The sequence below is a fragment of the Odocoileus virginianus genome, unplaced genomic scaffold (genome assembly GCF_023699985.2).
Source record: "Odocoileus virginianus isolate 20LAN1187 ecotype Illinois unplaced genomic scaffold, Ovbor_1.2 Unplaced_Scaffold_1, whole genome shotgun sequence".
Lineage (NCBI taxonomy): Eukaryota > Metazoa > Chordata > Mammalia > Artiodactyla > Cervidae > Odocoileus > Odocoileus virginianus.
Genome location: NW_027224263.1, coordinates 990,201 through 1,003,851, shown reverse-complemented (window position 1 = coordinate 1,003,851; position 13,651 = coordinate 990,201). Strand labels below are relative to the sequence as shown.

Sequence of the window (13,651 nt, the reverse complement as noted above, 5' to 3'; positions counted from 1 at the left end):
TAAATCCCTCAATTTACAGATGAGGAAACAGGTTCAGAAAAGGGGACTGACTCCCCCAAGGTCACATAGGCAGTTAGTAACTGAACCTGGACAAAGATGAACCTATTTGTCCAACTGTACCTCCCCAGAAACTTTATAGTAAATCCTCCAGATACAGTGTTGTGTCTCATACACCATAGGCCATTTAGTATACACCTGTATGAACAAATGAATAAGATTAGCACCCACAGTCTGCAAGGACTAATGGAATTGGACACTGGACAGGTAAATTTTGATGGGACACAGCAAAAAAAGAGATAGAAAATATGCCTGGAACTGGGGCAGTGGTGGGGTAGCTTAAGTGGGGGAAAGCAGAGCACACAAGGCAGCACACAGCACTATGGAGCCCTTCAAAATCCTCAAGTTTGGGATGTGAGCATAGACAAGATGTTCAGAAGGTACAATTTTAAGTTCACTCCTAAATCCTTGGCTCACAACAATGGTAGTCCTAGTCTCTCCCGTCTCCCTCTCCCATCACTGTCACTTTCCAATATGGGGATGCTCTTGTCTCAATCAGGAGGAAGGGCGGATGGCAAAGAGGCTCACTCACCTGATGAGTGTGGAGAACTGTAAGAATGATGAATTCCTTAGCGCTCCTACAGAGAGAAGAGGGAACAGGAGAGTAGTGTATCATGCACTGGGTATTCATCTAGCACAAGAAGGAACACCAGAATTCTCCCCTGGGCTGCATTCAGGTATATGGATTAGGACAGAGGGCAATCTAAATATCTGCATGTCTGCCTCACCTCCCATCATTTGTGGCAGCTGACATCCACCATCTATAGAGGTTCACACAAGCATCTGAAAATGGTATTATCATTACCTCTGGGGTTGTCATTTTTCAGGCCTTCTTTTTCTATTCCTTCTCACATTCTCTCTGTAGAAATCCTCAAACCCTAGGAGCAATTTTATCTATAGGCGAAAAAGTTTGCAAAGAAAATGAAAGACCTGAATTACGGAACTCAAAGGGAGCACAATCAGAGTCCTGGGAACCATGTACCATGATTACTGGCAATTTGATATTTAAGTAAGAGGAGAAACTCAAAAGAAAAACCCAAAGGAGGTCATTTGGTCATCATGACTCACTCAGCAGATTTGTTTTAACTGAAGGACCAAAAAAAAAATGAGAGCCAGAGAGCAACAGATGGAAGACAAGACTCTCCAGATAGCAAACATTCAAAAGGATGAAGAATTTGAAACTCTTCAGACAAGAATTATGCCAATGATCCAACAAGCTGTGAGGTATGAAAATTCTCTCCCAGGAATATATCATCCTTTAAAAGAACTAAAAGAAATGGAAAGAGTTCGGGAGAGCTTCCCCTCTCTTTGCTGGTCTTTTTTAAAATGTTTCTGGGAACAAAGGTGTTCAGGAAGCAGAGACAAGACACCCTTGATTCTGGGTATTCAAGAAAGGCCCAGGGCCCCTGCTCAAGGACTTGGACTGGTACCATATTCAATGAGGCAGAGTCCAGGGATGTTGTCAGCTCCTGGGTCTGGAAAGCTCCTGGAGTAAGGAAGGAGCTGTGTTCCAAGGAAAACACCTGAAAAGTCCTGTCTCTTGACCAGTGCAGGAAACTAGTATAGATTGAATTATGTGACTCCTGTGCTCCAGCCCCTGCCATGTCTCCCCATATCATGTAGAACAAAGCTAAAGTCCTTGCAGTAGCTACAACTCCCCCCTCCCTTATTCCACTCCACATGTGGGCTTCTCCCACATTCCCCAAACACATCACACACACTCCTGCCTCAGGGCCTCTACACTGGGTTCTTCTTGCCTTCTCTGATATCCTCATTTCCTTCAAGTCTTTCTTCAAATGTCACCTCCTCATTGAGGCCAACACTGGCCATGCTATTTAAAGTTGCAGTCTGCACCCCTGTCCCCAGCATTCCTGATCTTTATCCTGACCCCCTTTCTATTCTTCAATAACATTCATCACCTTCTAATATACTGTGTAATACTTATTTATCATGTTTACTTCTTATGATGTGTCTTCTTCCACTAGAATGTAAACTCCAACGGGCAAGGATTTTTGTCTGTCTTATTCACTGCTGTATATTCAGTGCCTAGAACAACAACTGATGTGCAGGAGACACTCAATATAATAAATATTCACTGAATGAATGAATGATCTACTAGTCCCAGAGATTATCAAATGTGTGAGCTCTGACTTGACCCAGAAGGTGCTCTGAGCAATCTCACAAGATTGGGCTACCTTGGTATGGGGTACAAAGATATCCACAAGAAGCAAAGCAAAGACTTCTGAGAGGTCAGCCTGAAAGAGCCCTCCAACATGCCCTGATGGGGTTGAAAGAATTCACCTCATGGTGATGTGATGGTGGACCATGAAGGGTGCAGAGTGGGGGAATGCAATGGACAAACTGAACTTGGAGAAGAGCCAAACTAAGGGTCATTAGGGACCAGACACATACCAGGATATTGGGCTGGAGGGGGAGCCTGTGGAGGAAGACCTGCTCTGGACTTCAGGAAGGGGCAGTGCAAACACCTCCAGAGATAGCAAGGGGGCATCACTCCTCTGCCTTTGAAGGGGAGGGAGGGGCTCTGGAGGCAGGTGGGCTTTGGGAGAACAAGAAAGATGAGTGGGATGGAAACACTCCAAATGGAGAAGGGTTGAAGGAGATGGAGGCAGAGATGGAGCAGACTACGCCAGGCAGAGAGAGAGAGAGAAAGAGAGTGAGCATGTGAGGATAGATAGCTGAGGTCCCCCAAACTGAGGTTATCCCCTGGAATTTAGAGCTGAAAGAATCTAATTCCTTTCTCTCACTTCTATTGTCTCATTCCTTATCAAAGTGTCTATGCAAGGGGGCATGGGGTGGTACATGTGTGCGCATGTAATAGGTGTGTGGGGTGGGGGAGTATCTATGGCACAGGTGTGTGTGTGTGAGCATGTGGTACCTGTGGGTATGGGCATGTTTTTAGTGCATGTTGTGTGTGTGTGTGGTGTGTAGTGTCGTGTTTTCTGTTTATGTGTGTATAGTATGCATGGGGATGTGTGTGTATATGTGGTGTGTGGTGGCATGGTGTGTGGGGGGAAGAGGTATGTAGTGTGTGATATGTGGTGGTATGGTATATATAGAGGTTGTTGTTGTTTAGTTGCTCAGTCGCGTCCAACTCTGTGACCCTGTGGACTATAGCCTGCCGGGCTCCTCTGTCCATGGAATTCTCCAGGCAAGAATACTGGAGTGGGTTGCTATGCCCTCCTCTAGGGGATCTTCCCCACCCAGGGATCGAACCTGTGTCTCTGCATTGGCAGGTGGGTTCTTTACTACTGAGCCACCAGGGAAGCCCCATATACAGAAGTAAGGGAGGGTAAAAGTCAGTGTGATGACTCCATGGACAGTGGTGGTCCTCCTCCTTTCTCTCTCTGACCTGCCCCCATCTGGGGAGGACACTAAGGGGTCACACACACTGTGAGCAAAATCCAACATGGCAGGTTCCATGTCTCAACCTGCTGGCCAGGCATTTGGATTTTATTCTCCTTGTGGTTTTTTTTTGGGGGGGGGGGGAGCGGGAAGAGAGTGGTGGGTGAGAAACAATGTCTTGCTCACATTGTGCTTATCTCAGAATGTTGTTTGAATGGCTTGTTTGCTTCTCATTCTTTACTCACTTGGTCTATGTCATTGGTCACTCACTTGTTCGCAGTAGTCACTGCACAGTTAAGTTGAAACACCAAAGGGCTTGGGTGGGGGGAGTTGTTGGGTGAAGGGGGGTGAGGTGAACTCTGCCAGGGGCCTGTTCTTTGTGTCTCTTCACATCACTGAATGAGGTTAAGCCAGAGTGTGTGAGGGCCCTCAGGCCCCGGGAGTTCTGGGTACCCAGGAGCCCTGGTTCGGGTTGCTCTCCCTGGGAGGACCCCTCTCTCTCAGCCATGGAGGGCTGTGGCAGCCATAGTTACGCTATTGGTGGGATGGGGATAGCTGTGCTCAGCTCTCGCAAGGCCCAAGAGGCTCCTATTACCTGATGAGTTCTATGAACCTCTCCCTGGGGGCTTCACTCACGTCCTCCTCATTAATAGCCACAATCTGGTCACCAGCCAGGAGCTTGTCCTCAGAGGGGCCTCCTGTGGAGGAGAGGAGAGAGGCATGAGGGCTGGGAAAGCACAGGCCTGGGTGGGAGGGAGTTACCAGTGCCTGAGGGAGCAGCTGTAGGCACTGAGGCCTGCAGGAGATGCAGGTCAAGTGGTGCCACTGACAGGGCTACTCTTCGAGCCCTGGGCTGCTGTTGCCTGTAGCAAGTGGAGGGCAGAGGGCTGGAGAAAGAGAATGGAATGGCCCTGCTTAGGTTGGGAGTGGTGTGGTAGCAAAGGCCTGGTGCTCAAGTGAGGTTCACCAGTGATTCCCGGCTCGGACCTAGTGAGGAGCACAAACTTCAGTTTCATCAGGAGGGATCTGCTTGGGCACACGACATGGCTTCCAGACTATTGGAGGGGTTACAGGTGACAGAAGCGGGTGAGGAATCTTCTTACTTGAACATAATTCATACTCACTGGTCTGGAAGGATGTGGGCATTCACTTCCCTGGAGACAGGGGGATGAACTAAAGGACCTAAAGTGAAAGTGTTAATGTCCAACTCTTTGCAACTCCAGTAGCCTGTCCACCAGGCTCCTCACTCCATGGAATTCTCCAGGCAAGAATACTGGAGTGGGTAGCCATTCCTTTTCTCCAGGGGATCTTCCCAACCCAGGGATCAAACCCAGGTCTCCTGCATTGCAGGCAAATTCTTTACCATCTGAGCCACCAGGGAAGCCCTAAAGACATTTATTTTCTTTCACTTAAGAGACATACTGCTGTCTGAGAAATGAGAGGAACAAGGCACAGACCCTAAATCACTGGCAGTTGGAAATTTGCTTTATCTCCTTCTCAAGTCTACTGTTGAGGTTTAGAAAGCAGACCTGCCTGAGGGCCCTACCTTCCTGATGGGGGTAAAGGGTGGGTTGGAGGGGCACCCTAGGCTGTGTTGCCTCTGATGCTTAGCAAAGATCTCCTTGGAGAAAAGGATTTTAGAGATTTAAGGATAATGACAAGTAGGACTCAGCTTAACTCAAACCCAAAATAGGACACGTCTAAGGACATGTTTAAGGACATGTCTCACTCTCAACCCAGCCTGGATGCTTGTTGGGATCCACTTGAAAGGGTCAGATCCCAATTGTTCCTCTCTCTGCAAAAAAGTGTGCTGTGTAAATATGACAAACATGAACAACAACCAGGTCACCATGTCAGTTGAGCATCACTCTGTGGCTCTGGAGAGTGGGGCCTGTGTGCTGAGGGTGAGGCCTGTATGCTCAGCGAGCAGGATTCCCCACTCCAACTGCAAAGGCCCTCAACCCACTCTCCTGACAGCACAGGGATGTCAGAAACAGGAAGTCTGGTGGTAAACAGCCCACTCTGCAGCAAGTCAGGCTTGGACGCTCAACTCAAATCTACAACTCAATGGCTGTGGGACCTCGGATGAGACATTTCATCTCTTTGAATCTCTCTTTCCTCATCTAAGAAATGGAAAAATAACAGTAGAAGAATGTTAGGAGGATAAATGGGATGATGGATGTAGAGCACTTAAAACAGTTGATTGATGTTGGTAAGAATTCAATAAATGGTACTTATTATGTCTTCCAAGAGACAGTTCCTTCCACTCATTTCACTCCTCCTATTTGATGTTGTTTAGTCACTTCAGTCATGTCCAACTCTGTGCAATCCCATGGACTGTAGTCCACCAGGCTCCTCTGTGCATGGGATTCTCTAGGCAAGAATACTGGAGTGGGTAGCCATTTCCTTCTCCAGGGGATCTTCCCGACACAGGATCAAACCCACATCTCCTGCATTGGCTGTACTGTGCTTATTTACTCAGTTGTGCCCAACTCCCTGTGATCCTTTGGATTGCAGCCTGCCAGGCTCCTCTGCCCATGGGATTTTTCAGGCAAGAATGCTGGAGTGGGTTGCCATTTCCTCCTCCAGGGGATCTTCCCCAATCAGGGATTGAACCCATGTCTCCTGTGTTTCCTGCATTGCAGGCAGATTCTTTACCCACTGAGCCAGGTAGATTCTTTACCACTGAGCCACCAGGAAAGGCATTCCTCCTATCTACTTCTGCCAAATATGCCAATCTCTTAGGTACAGGCCATTCTACCTATTCCCTCCCTCCCTTCTTTCCTTTCTCCTGTCCCATCCATTCATCCCTCCTTCCTTTCTTTCAATGGAGGAGGTCCTCATGGAACTTGGTCTCCATCACAGGCCTTGGCTCTCTGATGGCTCAGTCTACTTACTATTTTCATGGAATGGTTTGTTGGCTTGTTCAGCCTTAACTGTTCCTCTATAGGATGCATCTTATCTCTTCTTGCGGTCTCAAAATCAAGTTCTCTGCATTGGATGGGGGGGCACTGGGGCTGGAGACAGGTCTGAGATCAACCTGCTGGCCCCATGGCCTCCTGTGGTCTCCCTTGTGGCTTTTCTTCTCTCCACTCCTCCAACCCCTTCTTCTTTATTCTCAGACCACCTGCAGCAACCCTATGAAATCTGTCTCCTCTGAAGTTAAACCAGGGTCTCCTGGTGATCTGTTACTAAGTTTTATCTGGTCCCTCTTTCCCAGGATAAATTTGATTTTGGATCAGAGACTCAAAAATCTTTTGCCAAACTGTATGACTACCTTAGGAGCCTTAGGTCAGCCACAAACTCCTGTGCTGAATTGTTTTTTTTTTTTTTTACTTTATGCCCTCCAGTTGAAGAGCAAGCTTACAAAAATCTTTTTCCTTTCCTTGGAGGATTGCAAAATTCATCAAATTTCTGCTAGACCAGTTTGTACTCCGGCTGCTCCTCTTGACTGAGCAAGAAACTGTTGTAAACATCTAAAGCCTCAGGCCCAGCAATTCAGGAATAGAGCTCCTTTCCGTCTGTCTTTTCTTGTCAATGCCTAGCAAGATTTGGAATAAAACAGTGCTCAGGCCCTTTCCCATTTCATTCATAATGGCAGGCTTTCACAGTTCTGGTGGGCTCGCGCTTGGTCCACCCTGCATGGTCCCATTCAAGCCCTGCTTCCTGCCACCCCCCCTCAAGTGGCATCACACAGGCACAGATGCAAATCCTAGCTCTGCTACTTCCTAGTGGGGTGACCCTGGACATGCCATTTCTCTTCCTCTCTGCCTCAGTTTTCTCATCTGTAAAATGGGAATGGTATTACTTACCTTGTGGACACAGCTGCAAGCACTGAACAAGATGATGTAAATTTGTACACTCTAGGGGGCTTCATCAGTGGTAGGTATTGTATTGCCACTGTGGCTTCAGAGATTTCACTTCCTCTCCCCTTCTCTGTCACCTATGGTTTATATCCTGACTCCAGCCTTCACTGGATGACCTATTTGGTGAGCGTGTACTAGTCTCCACAGCCTGATGATTAGATTCTTGGGGGCAGGAACTCTGTCTTGTATTTCCCTATAACCTTGCTTAGAGTAGGCAGTCAATACATATTTGTTGAATTGAATCAGATCGGTATGTCTCACTCAAGGCAGTATGGCTCTTCTGTGAAGGTTCTATGAAAAGGCAAGTTTTGTTAAGACCCAGACCCTACTAAATTATCAACTGCAGCTTCAGTGTTGTGTGTAGATAAATCTTTAAAAACCAGCTCCCTCACACAGTTATTGGCTGGCAAGTCTTCACCCACTCTTCATGAATTCCTTGGCAACTCAGTATACTTAGGTGCTCTTTTCTCTGGGACGATGTGTGGGTGTTTGGAGGGGTGGGAGCCAGGGCCAGGGGGACACTCTGAGTGACACCTACCTGGCCTCACAGATCGCACCACCACAGGCCTCTCACTGCCAGCCACGAAGCCAAAGCCATATATAGGGTCCCGGTGAATGGTCACTTGTCGCAGCGTCTCTGCCGGCAGCTGCTCACATTCCATATCATTTGCGTTCTCTTCCTGCATCACATGACTGAGGGGGAGGGGAAGATGGGAGCAAAAGAAGACGCAAAGGCAGCTAAGCCTCAGAGCAGCTGGAAGGGATGCCGATAAGGGTGCTGGCCATGGCAGCTGAGAGTTCACGCACATTGCTTCCTACATCCTCTGGCACCAGCAGAAGGGATGACCGATGCGTATTTCACACTGGAGAAAGAAGAGTCTAGAAAGGAGAAGCCACTTGTCTATAGGGCCATGGCCAACAGAGGACATGGGTGCCATGGAGCCTGACATTAGAGTCCGTCCTTTCCTCAAGATACTGGGACTCAGAAGGAGCCTAAAGGCAAATGTGTTGTTGGAAGATTAACCAGTATCACCCATGGAATTGGTTATTAACTCCCTGAGAGAAACCAAAACCTTGAGGGAAGGGACTACAAAACAGGCAAGGCCGTGGGGAAGGAATGTGAAGTCATTTTAGAGTGTGGAGCACCTTCATGAAGTCCTTGTGTAATTTTAAATTTTAATATCCCTTAGGTCATATATAAAAAGAAAATACTGAGATGCCATATGAAAACAAACAGGCTCACATGGAGGACCAGTCCCTTATACAACTGTGCATAATGCTAACTTCTGTTTGTTGTTTTTTGGCCACACCACACGGCATGTGGGATCTTAGTTCCCCAACCAGGGACCAAACCTGTGTCCCCTGCAGCATTGAAATGCGGATTCTTAACCACTGGACCACCAGGGGAGTCCCAATGCCAACTTATCTCAGTTAATGGGACAGCTGGAGAACAGCTGCTAAGGGCAAGTGGGAAGAGCCACCACTGGAGGCTGTCAGCAGACCTGAACCCAGGTGAGCTGGGAGAAGAGAAATCGCTGCCCTGATACTTGGGAGAGATTATAGATGGTGCTCCAATGCCCATAACAGATCTTACTGAAGCTTCAGAATTATGCCAGGACTTAAAAAGGGTTAATATCAAGGGCCAGGGTGAAGCATATTGCAGGCAAGAATGGGTCTGAGCTCAGTATTTGAATGAAGAGCCCTAAGGAGTGAAGGCGTGGGGACCCTGGGGTGTGTGAAGGCACTTGGTTCAGGGGCAGAAAAGAGGTGAAAAGGGAAATGAATGACTGGGAGGCAGGATAGGGCAGGTGGAGGTGGAAGAGAGGGGACCAGAGCCAAGAGGCTTTCTGGTCTAATAAATGAGGTTGAGTTTCCTAGTCTCGGTATGTGTTTCTGAAAAACTAAGGTTCCAGGCAGGGCCCTTCTGAACAAGATACAGAGGGCCAGGAGCTAATTAATCAAACTAGTGCAAGATTTGGAAAAGAAGTGGGAGGTTCTGACACTAGGAGAGTGATTGTTGACTAAGAATTCCAAATTCCTCAGGAGCAAATGGTTGTAAACAATTAGGTTGTTTATCAGGACACAGATTTGCTAATTAGAGAGGAGCTTTTAGGACTATCGATGGGGGGAGGGTGGGAAGATTTAGAGTAATTGTGTAAAAGAGAAATTCATAGTCCCAGACTTATCTCTCTCATAGAAGAGCTCAGGAAGAAAGATGGACCGTGGCTGATTGGAATCTGACCACATGAACTATGGCTGCACCCAAGCTGGCTTGGGCTCTGTCTGGTGTCCCTTAGGGAGGTGGAAGGGGCTGCCAGGGCGAGGTCAAGGCTCCTGAAGATGAGTTCAGGAACTGGCTCCTTCCGTTTCACACTGGGTAAGACAAATGGTCACTCTTTGACAGAAAGTTAGTTGGGAGCTGGAATATGGCTAGTTGGTGTTCTGGAGAGGCACCCTTCCAGGACAAGGGCTCAGCTAGGGTGGCCTCAGGCTGGCCCCTCTCTCATTTCTGCTCCTGGGGGCAGGCAGGCACTTGAAGGCTTCAAGGGAGCCATAAAGGATCTTCTCGTGGCTGCCATTGTGCCTCACCATGGGGGCTGCTTCCCAAATGAGCCCTTGGCCTCCTGTTTCCTGATCTCAGCTCACTGGCCCTAAAAGGGCCTCTGCTTGGGGTGACACCAGCTCATTTCTGCCATGGGCTCCAGCCAGGGCACCCTGGACAATGAGAACCTGTCAGGCTACACAGGCTGTGGCGTGGGAAGCAGGGACACCACAAGGAAGACCCACACACGCATGACAGCCCTCGATACCCTGTCCTGTGCTCAGGGCCCCCTGGTCACTGCAGCCTCCCTTTTGCTGCCTTTTTATTTTTCTGAAGCTAGGGACACTGCAGTCTCCACTGGGCCTTGAAGTACCACCAATACTCATGAAAAGAGATACTCCTGGTGCCAGGGGAACCAACAAGCTAAGAGCCTTTTGTGACCCAAGTATTCTGCTTTACCGTTTGGACTACGTTAATCCATCAACAAGTATTTATTGAGTGCCTACTCACACAGTTGGAGATTTGAGGAGGGGGCACAAGAAGTTACAGATCTCTGCCTTCAAAGATCTTCCAGTCTGGGGTTGGGGGAGAGGGAACAGACAAGTGTACACAGAACAGGAGAATGAGAGTGGTAACTGAGAATAGTAAGAAAAGTCAAAGTGTTAGTTGCTCAGTCGTGTCCCGATTCTTTGCAATGCCGAGGACTGTGGCCTGCCAGGCTCCTCTGTCCATAGCATTCTCCAGGCAAGAATACTGAAGTGGGTTGCCATTTCCTTTTCCAGGGGATCTTCCCAACCCAGGGATCAAACCCAGGTCTTCTATATTGCAGGCAGATTCTTTACCACTGAGCTATCAGGGAGCCCATAAGAATAGTATATGAAGTTCATAATTAAGGTCCGAATAGTATGTTCATAGAAGGGAGTGGAGGACTGAAGGGCTCCCTGGAGGAAGTAGGACCTATGCTGGGTAGTCAGAAAATGGCACTGATGGGAAGAGAGACAAGAGGCTAAGCTCTGTCCATGGGTGGCCCCTATCTTTTCACAGGTGACCCAGCTATTTCTCCCACAGCCACAGGCATGTCTCCAGGTGTGACTGGAGCACTTCATCCCTGGGTTGTCTCTGACAGAGCTGGACTACCTGTCCCTAATTAGTTCTTCTTCCTTGTACTCAGTTGTGCCCCCATGGGTGTCCATTGGCAACCCCATGGACTGTAGCCTGCCAGGCTCCTCTCTCCATGGAATTCTCCAGGCAAGAATACTGGAGTGGGTTGCATTTCCTTCTCCAGGGGATCTTCCCAAACCAGGGATCAAACCTGTGTCTCCTGCACTGACAGACAAATTTTTTACCATTACCACAGTGCCAACCACTAGATTCTCCCCCAATTCTGCAAGGAGTCTTTTTTCGCACTGCTTGGGCCTTCCCAGCATCTGTGGTCAGAGAAGAAACCCCTCCTTTAACATACTGGAACGCCATTTTAGCTGTCCCCACCCTCCTGGGGTTGGCATCTTTCAGTGTCTGAGGCTCAGTCAGTCCCTCCGAAATTTGCTCAGTGCATAAAAACTTGGGAGTGACATTGAAGGCCAGTGGTGATGGATGACAGCAGCTCAGTTGTCCACGGGCCACGTGATTGCCCTCCTGGAGGAAATACGCACTTTAACTTTGAAAGATGTTTGGCTTCTGGTCTCATCAAACCGGGCAACTCTGAACAAAATTATGAAGCAGCCACAGCTTATGGTCCTCTCTCCCCGCCCTCTGCCCAGCTTTGTTTCTGGGATTGGCTATTTTGTTCTTCAAACCACACAGTGCTTTCAATCTGTCCTGTTCCCACCCAAGGTCCCCAAAGGTATATCCCTTCAGCCTGCACCAGGCTTGCCCTCTCTGGTCAGTGACCTGGGTAAAGATCTAGCCTTTTCTCTTCTGCCTAATGATAACAACACTTTATAGCCAAGTGGTTATTTCTTTTTTATTCTTAAACCCATTATCTCATCCAACAAAAAGGTCCTTTCACATCCATTATCACCTCCCAGTCACCAAACAGACTAGGTCTCTGCTCCTCCTCCAGCCCAGACTCCAAGGTGGAGGTCAATGAGGGACTCAGCTGGGGCCAGATTTCTTGGACAGGGCCCACAATCCCAGCACCCCCATCTATACCCACCCAAGGTCCCGGACCTCTGGCTATTTAGTTGCCATCGCAGGATTGGCCTAACCCTGCAGCCAGCAGCTCTCCACATCCTGGCCAAGTCTGACAGGCTGGTCTTCATGTTAATTCATCTGTCTTGGATCCCATTCACTCAGCGTCATTGGGAGAAGGAAATGAGATCATAGTTACAGCAACACTTTAGAAGGTTAAACGTATCATGTAGATGTAGAGATGGTGATCTTACCAGTGGCATCATTTGGGGTAGCAGGCAGAGCAAAGAATAAGGGCTGAAGATAAACTTCGCTTTCTACAGTCTGGGCCCTTCCCCCATCAACTCCTGGCCTCTAAGCAGCTGCCCCAAGAGGCACTCTGCCCCCTCATTTTCCAAGCAACTGTCCCCACTATAAGATGCCCTGGCTCCCTGTGGACACCCTGACTCCAGTTCCTTTGTGGGCTAAATTGATCCCCTACACCACCACGAACAACAACCCCCACCCCCCACCCCACATCTCTGTCTAAAGAGGAGCTGGTGGCTGGAGCTCATGCTGACAACTGTTGCTAGCCAGGATGTGGTTGAAGGACAGGTGAACTGAGAAAATGGACTGATTGTGAACTGCTGCTCTCTCCTCTGCACTTCCAGGCAGGAAGATAGAAAAGTTAACAGCTTAACTCCCAGACATCAGCTTTGAGTTCCCCATCCCTCCTTGCCTTTGGCTCCTTCTTCTTTACATTTATTGGCTCCTTGGGGAGTCTTGTTGCTCCCCTTGAAACTGGCAGGCTGTGGAGCCACATGGGGCCAATTAGCCCTCTGCTTCCAATCACAGGAGGCTGATTCTCCTGAAAGCTCCAGAGATCCCACGTGGCAGCTGGGACTCCAGGAGATGCCATCTTCTCCTTGTGGCAGGAATGAGAGATCCTGGGTGAAGGAGCTGCTCTGGGTGCCCTCTTTTCAGGAGCTTGAACACAAAACCCTTCTTTTGCTAAAGGAGCCCTCACTTGGGCTCACTTACTCTAAGCAGGGTAGCTCACCCTTGAGTGTGTAGTTGCACCACCTGGGGGTAGTACTAGAGTGATTCTGATGCACTAGATCTGGAGTTAGGTCTAAGATTCTAGCAAATTCCAGGGTGGTGCCCAGGTGGCTTGTTCATGGGCCACACTTTGAGGAGCAAGATATAAAAGAACACCTTTGTCAGACAATGGGAGGGCCACAATCAGGTGGGAGGGATAAGGTGCTTTCATTCCGTTGGTTTATGGCATTGAAGGCCCCAGTTAAAACACAAATGCTATCTTGGGGAAACGGTACAGAAAGCCATGCAAACAAATGACTGACTGGCTGAATCAGATTTACCCCAGGAGAGAATAGGGAGTGATCTATAAGGATAAGAAATGACAGGTAAGGATGAATTAGGGGAAAGGAGAGAAAGATCTGGAGAGAAGGAGCACCATTTACCCTGAAGAGTCTGATCAGTCAAAGCACACCTTGAGGTCTCACACAACATCTGAGAGTAAGGCGAGGACGATGCTGAGAGAGGACAGTGCTGAAAACAACAGCTATCATTTATTGAGGACTTGTGGTATCCCAGGTACTATGCACATATTGCCTCACTCCAGCCTCACGACAACCTCATGAGTAGATCTTATTGCCATTTTACAGATGAGGAAACTGAGATTGGGGAAGAGAGA

The 13,651-nt window shown here is 48.5% G+C and overlaps 1 protein-coding gene across 11 annotated transcripts in view; it reads right to left on the bottom strand.

The window, feature by feature from the left end:
- FRMPD3 (FERM and PDZ domain containing 3) overlaps positions 1-13,651 on the bottom strand; it is a 143,954-nt gene that overhangs the window by 56,129 nt on the left and 74,174 nt on the right. For 4 of the 11 annotated variants that reach the window (XM_070462246.1, XM_070462247.1, XM_070462257.1 and 1 more), the window contains 3 exons: positions 7,825-7,979; positions 4,016-4,118; positions 590-635 (listed from right to left, as the gene is read on the bottom strand). The exons of 2 other annotated variants lie outside the window; for them this stretch is intronic. In XM_070462246.1, the coding sequence (XP_070318347.1) occupies positions 590-635; positions 4,016-4,118; positions 7,825-7,972 (297 nt within the window). In that variant the 5' untranslated portion in view covers positions 7,973-7,979. Of the gene's footprint in view, positions 1-589; positions 636-4,015; positions 4,119-7,824; positions 7,980-13,651 lie in introns of those variants that run through there. 5 more of the 11 variants (XM_070462255.1, XM_070462251.1, XM_070462254.1 and 2 more) reach the window with 5 other exon arrangements.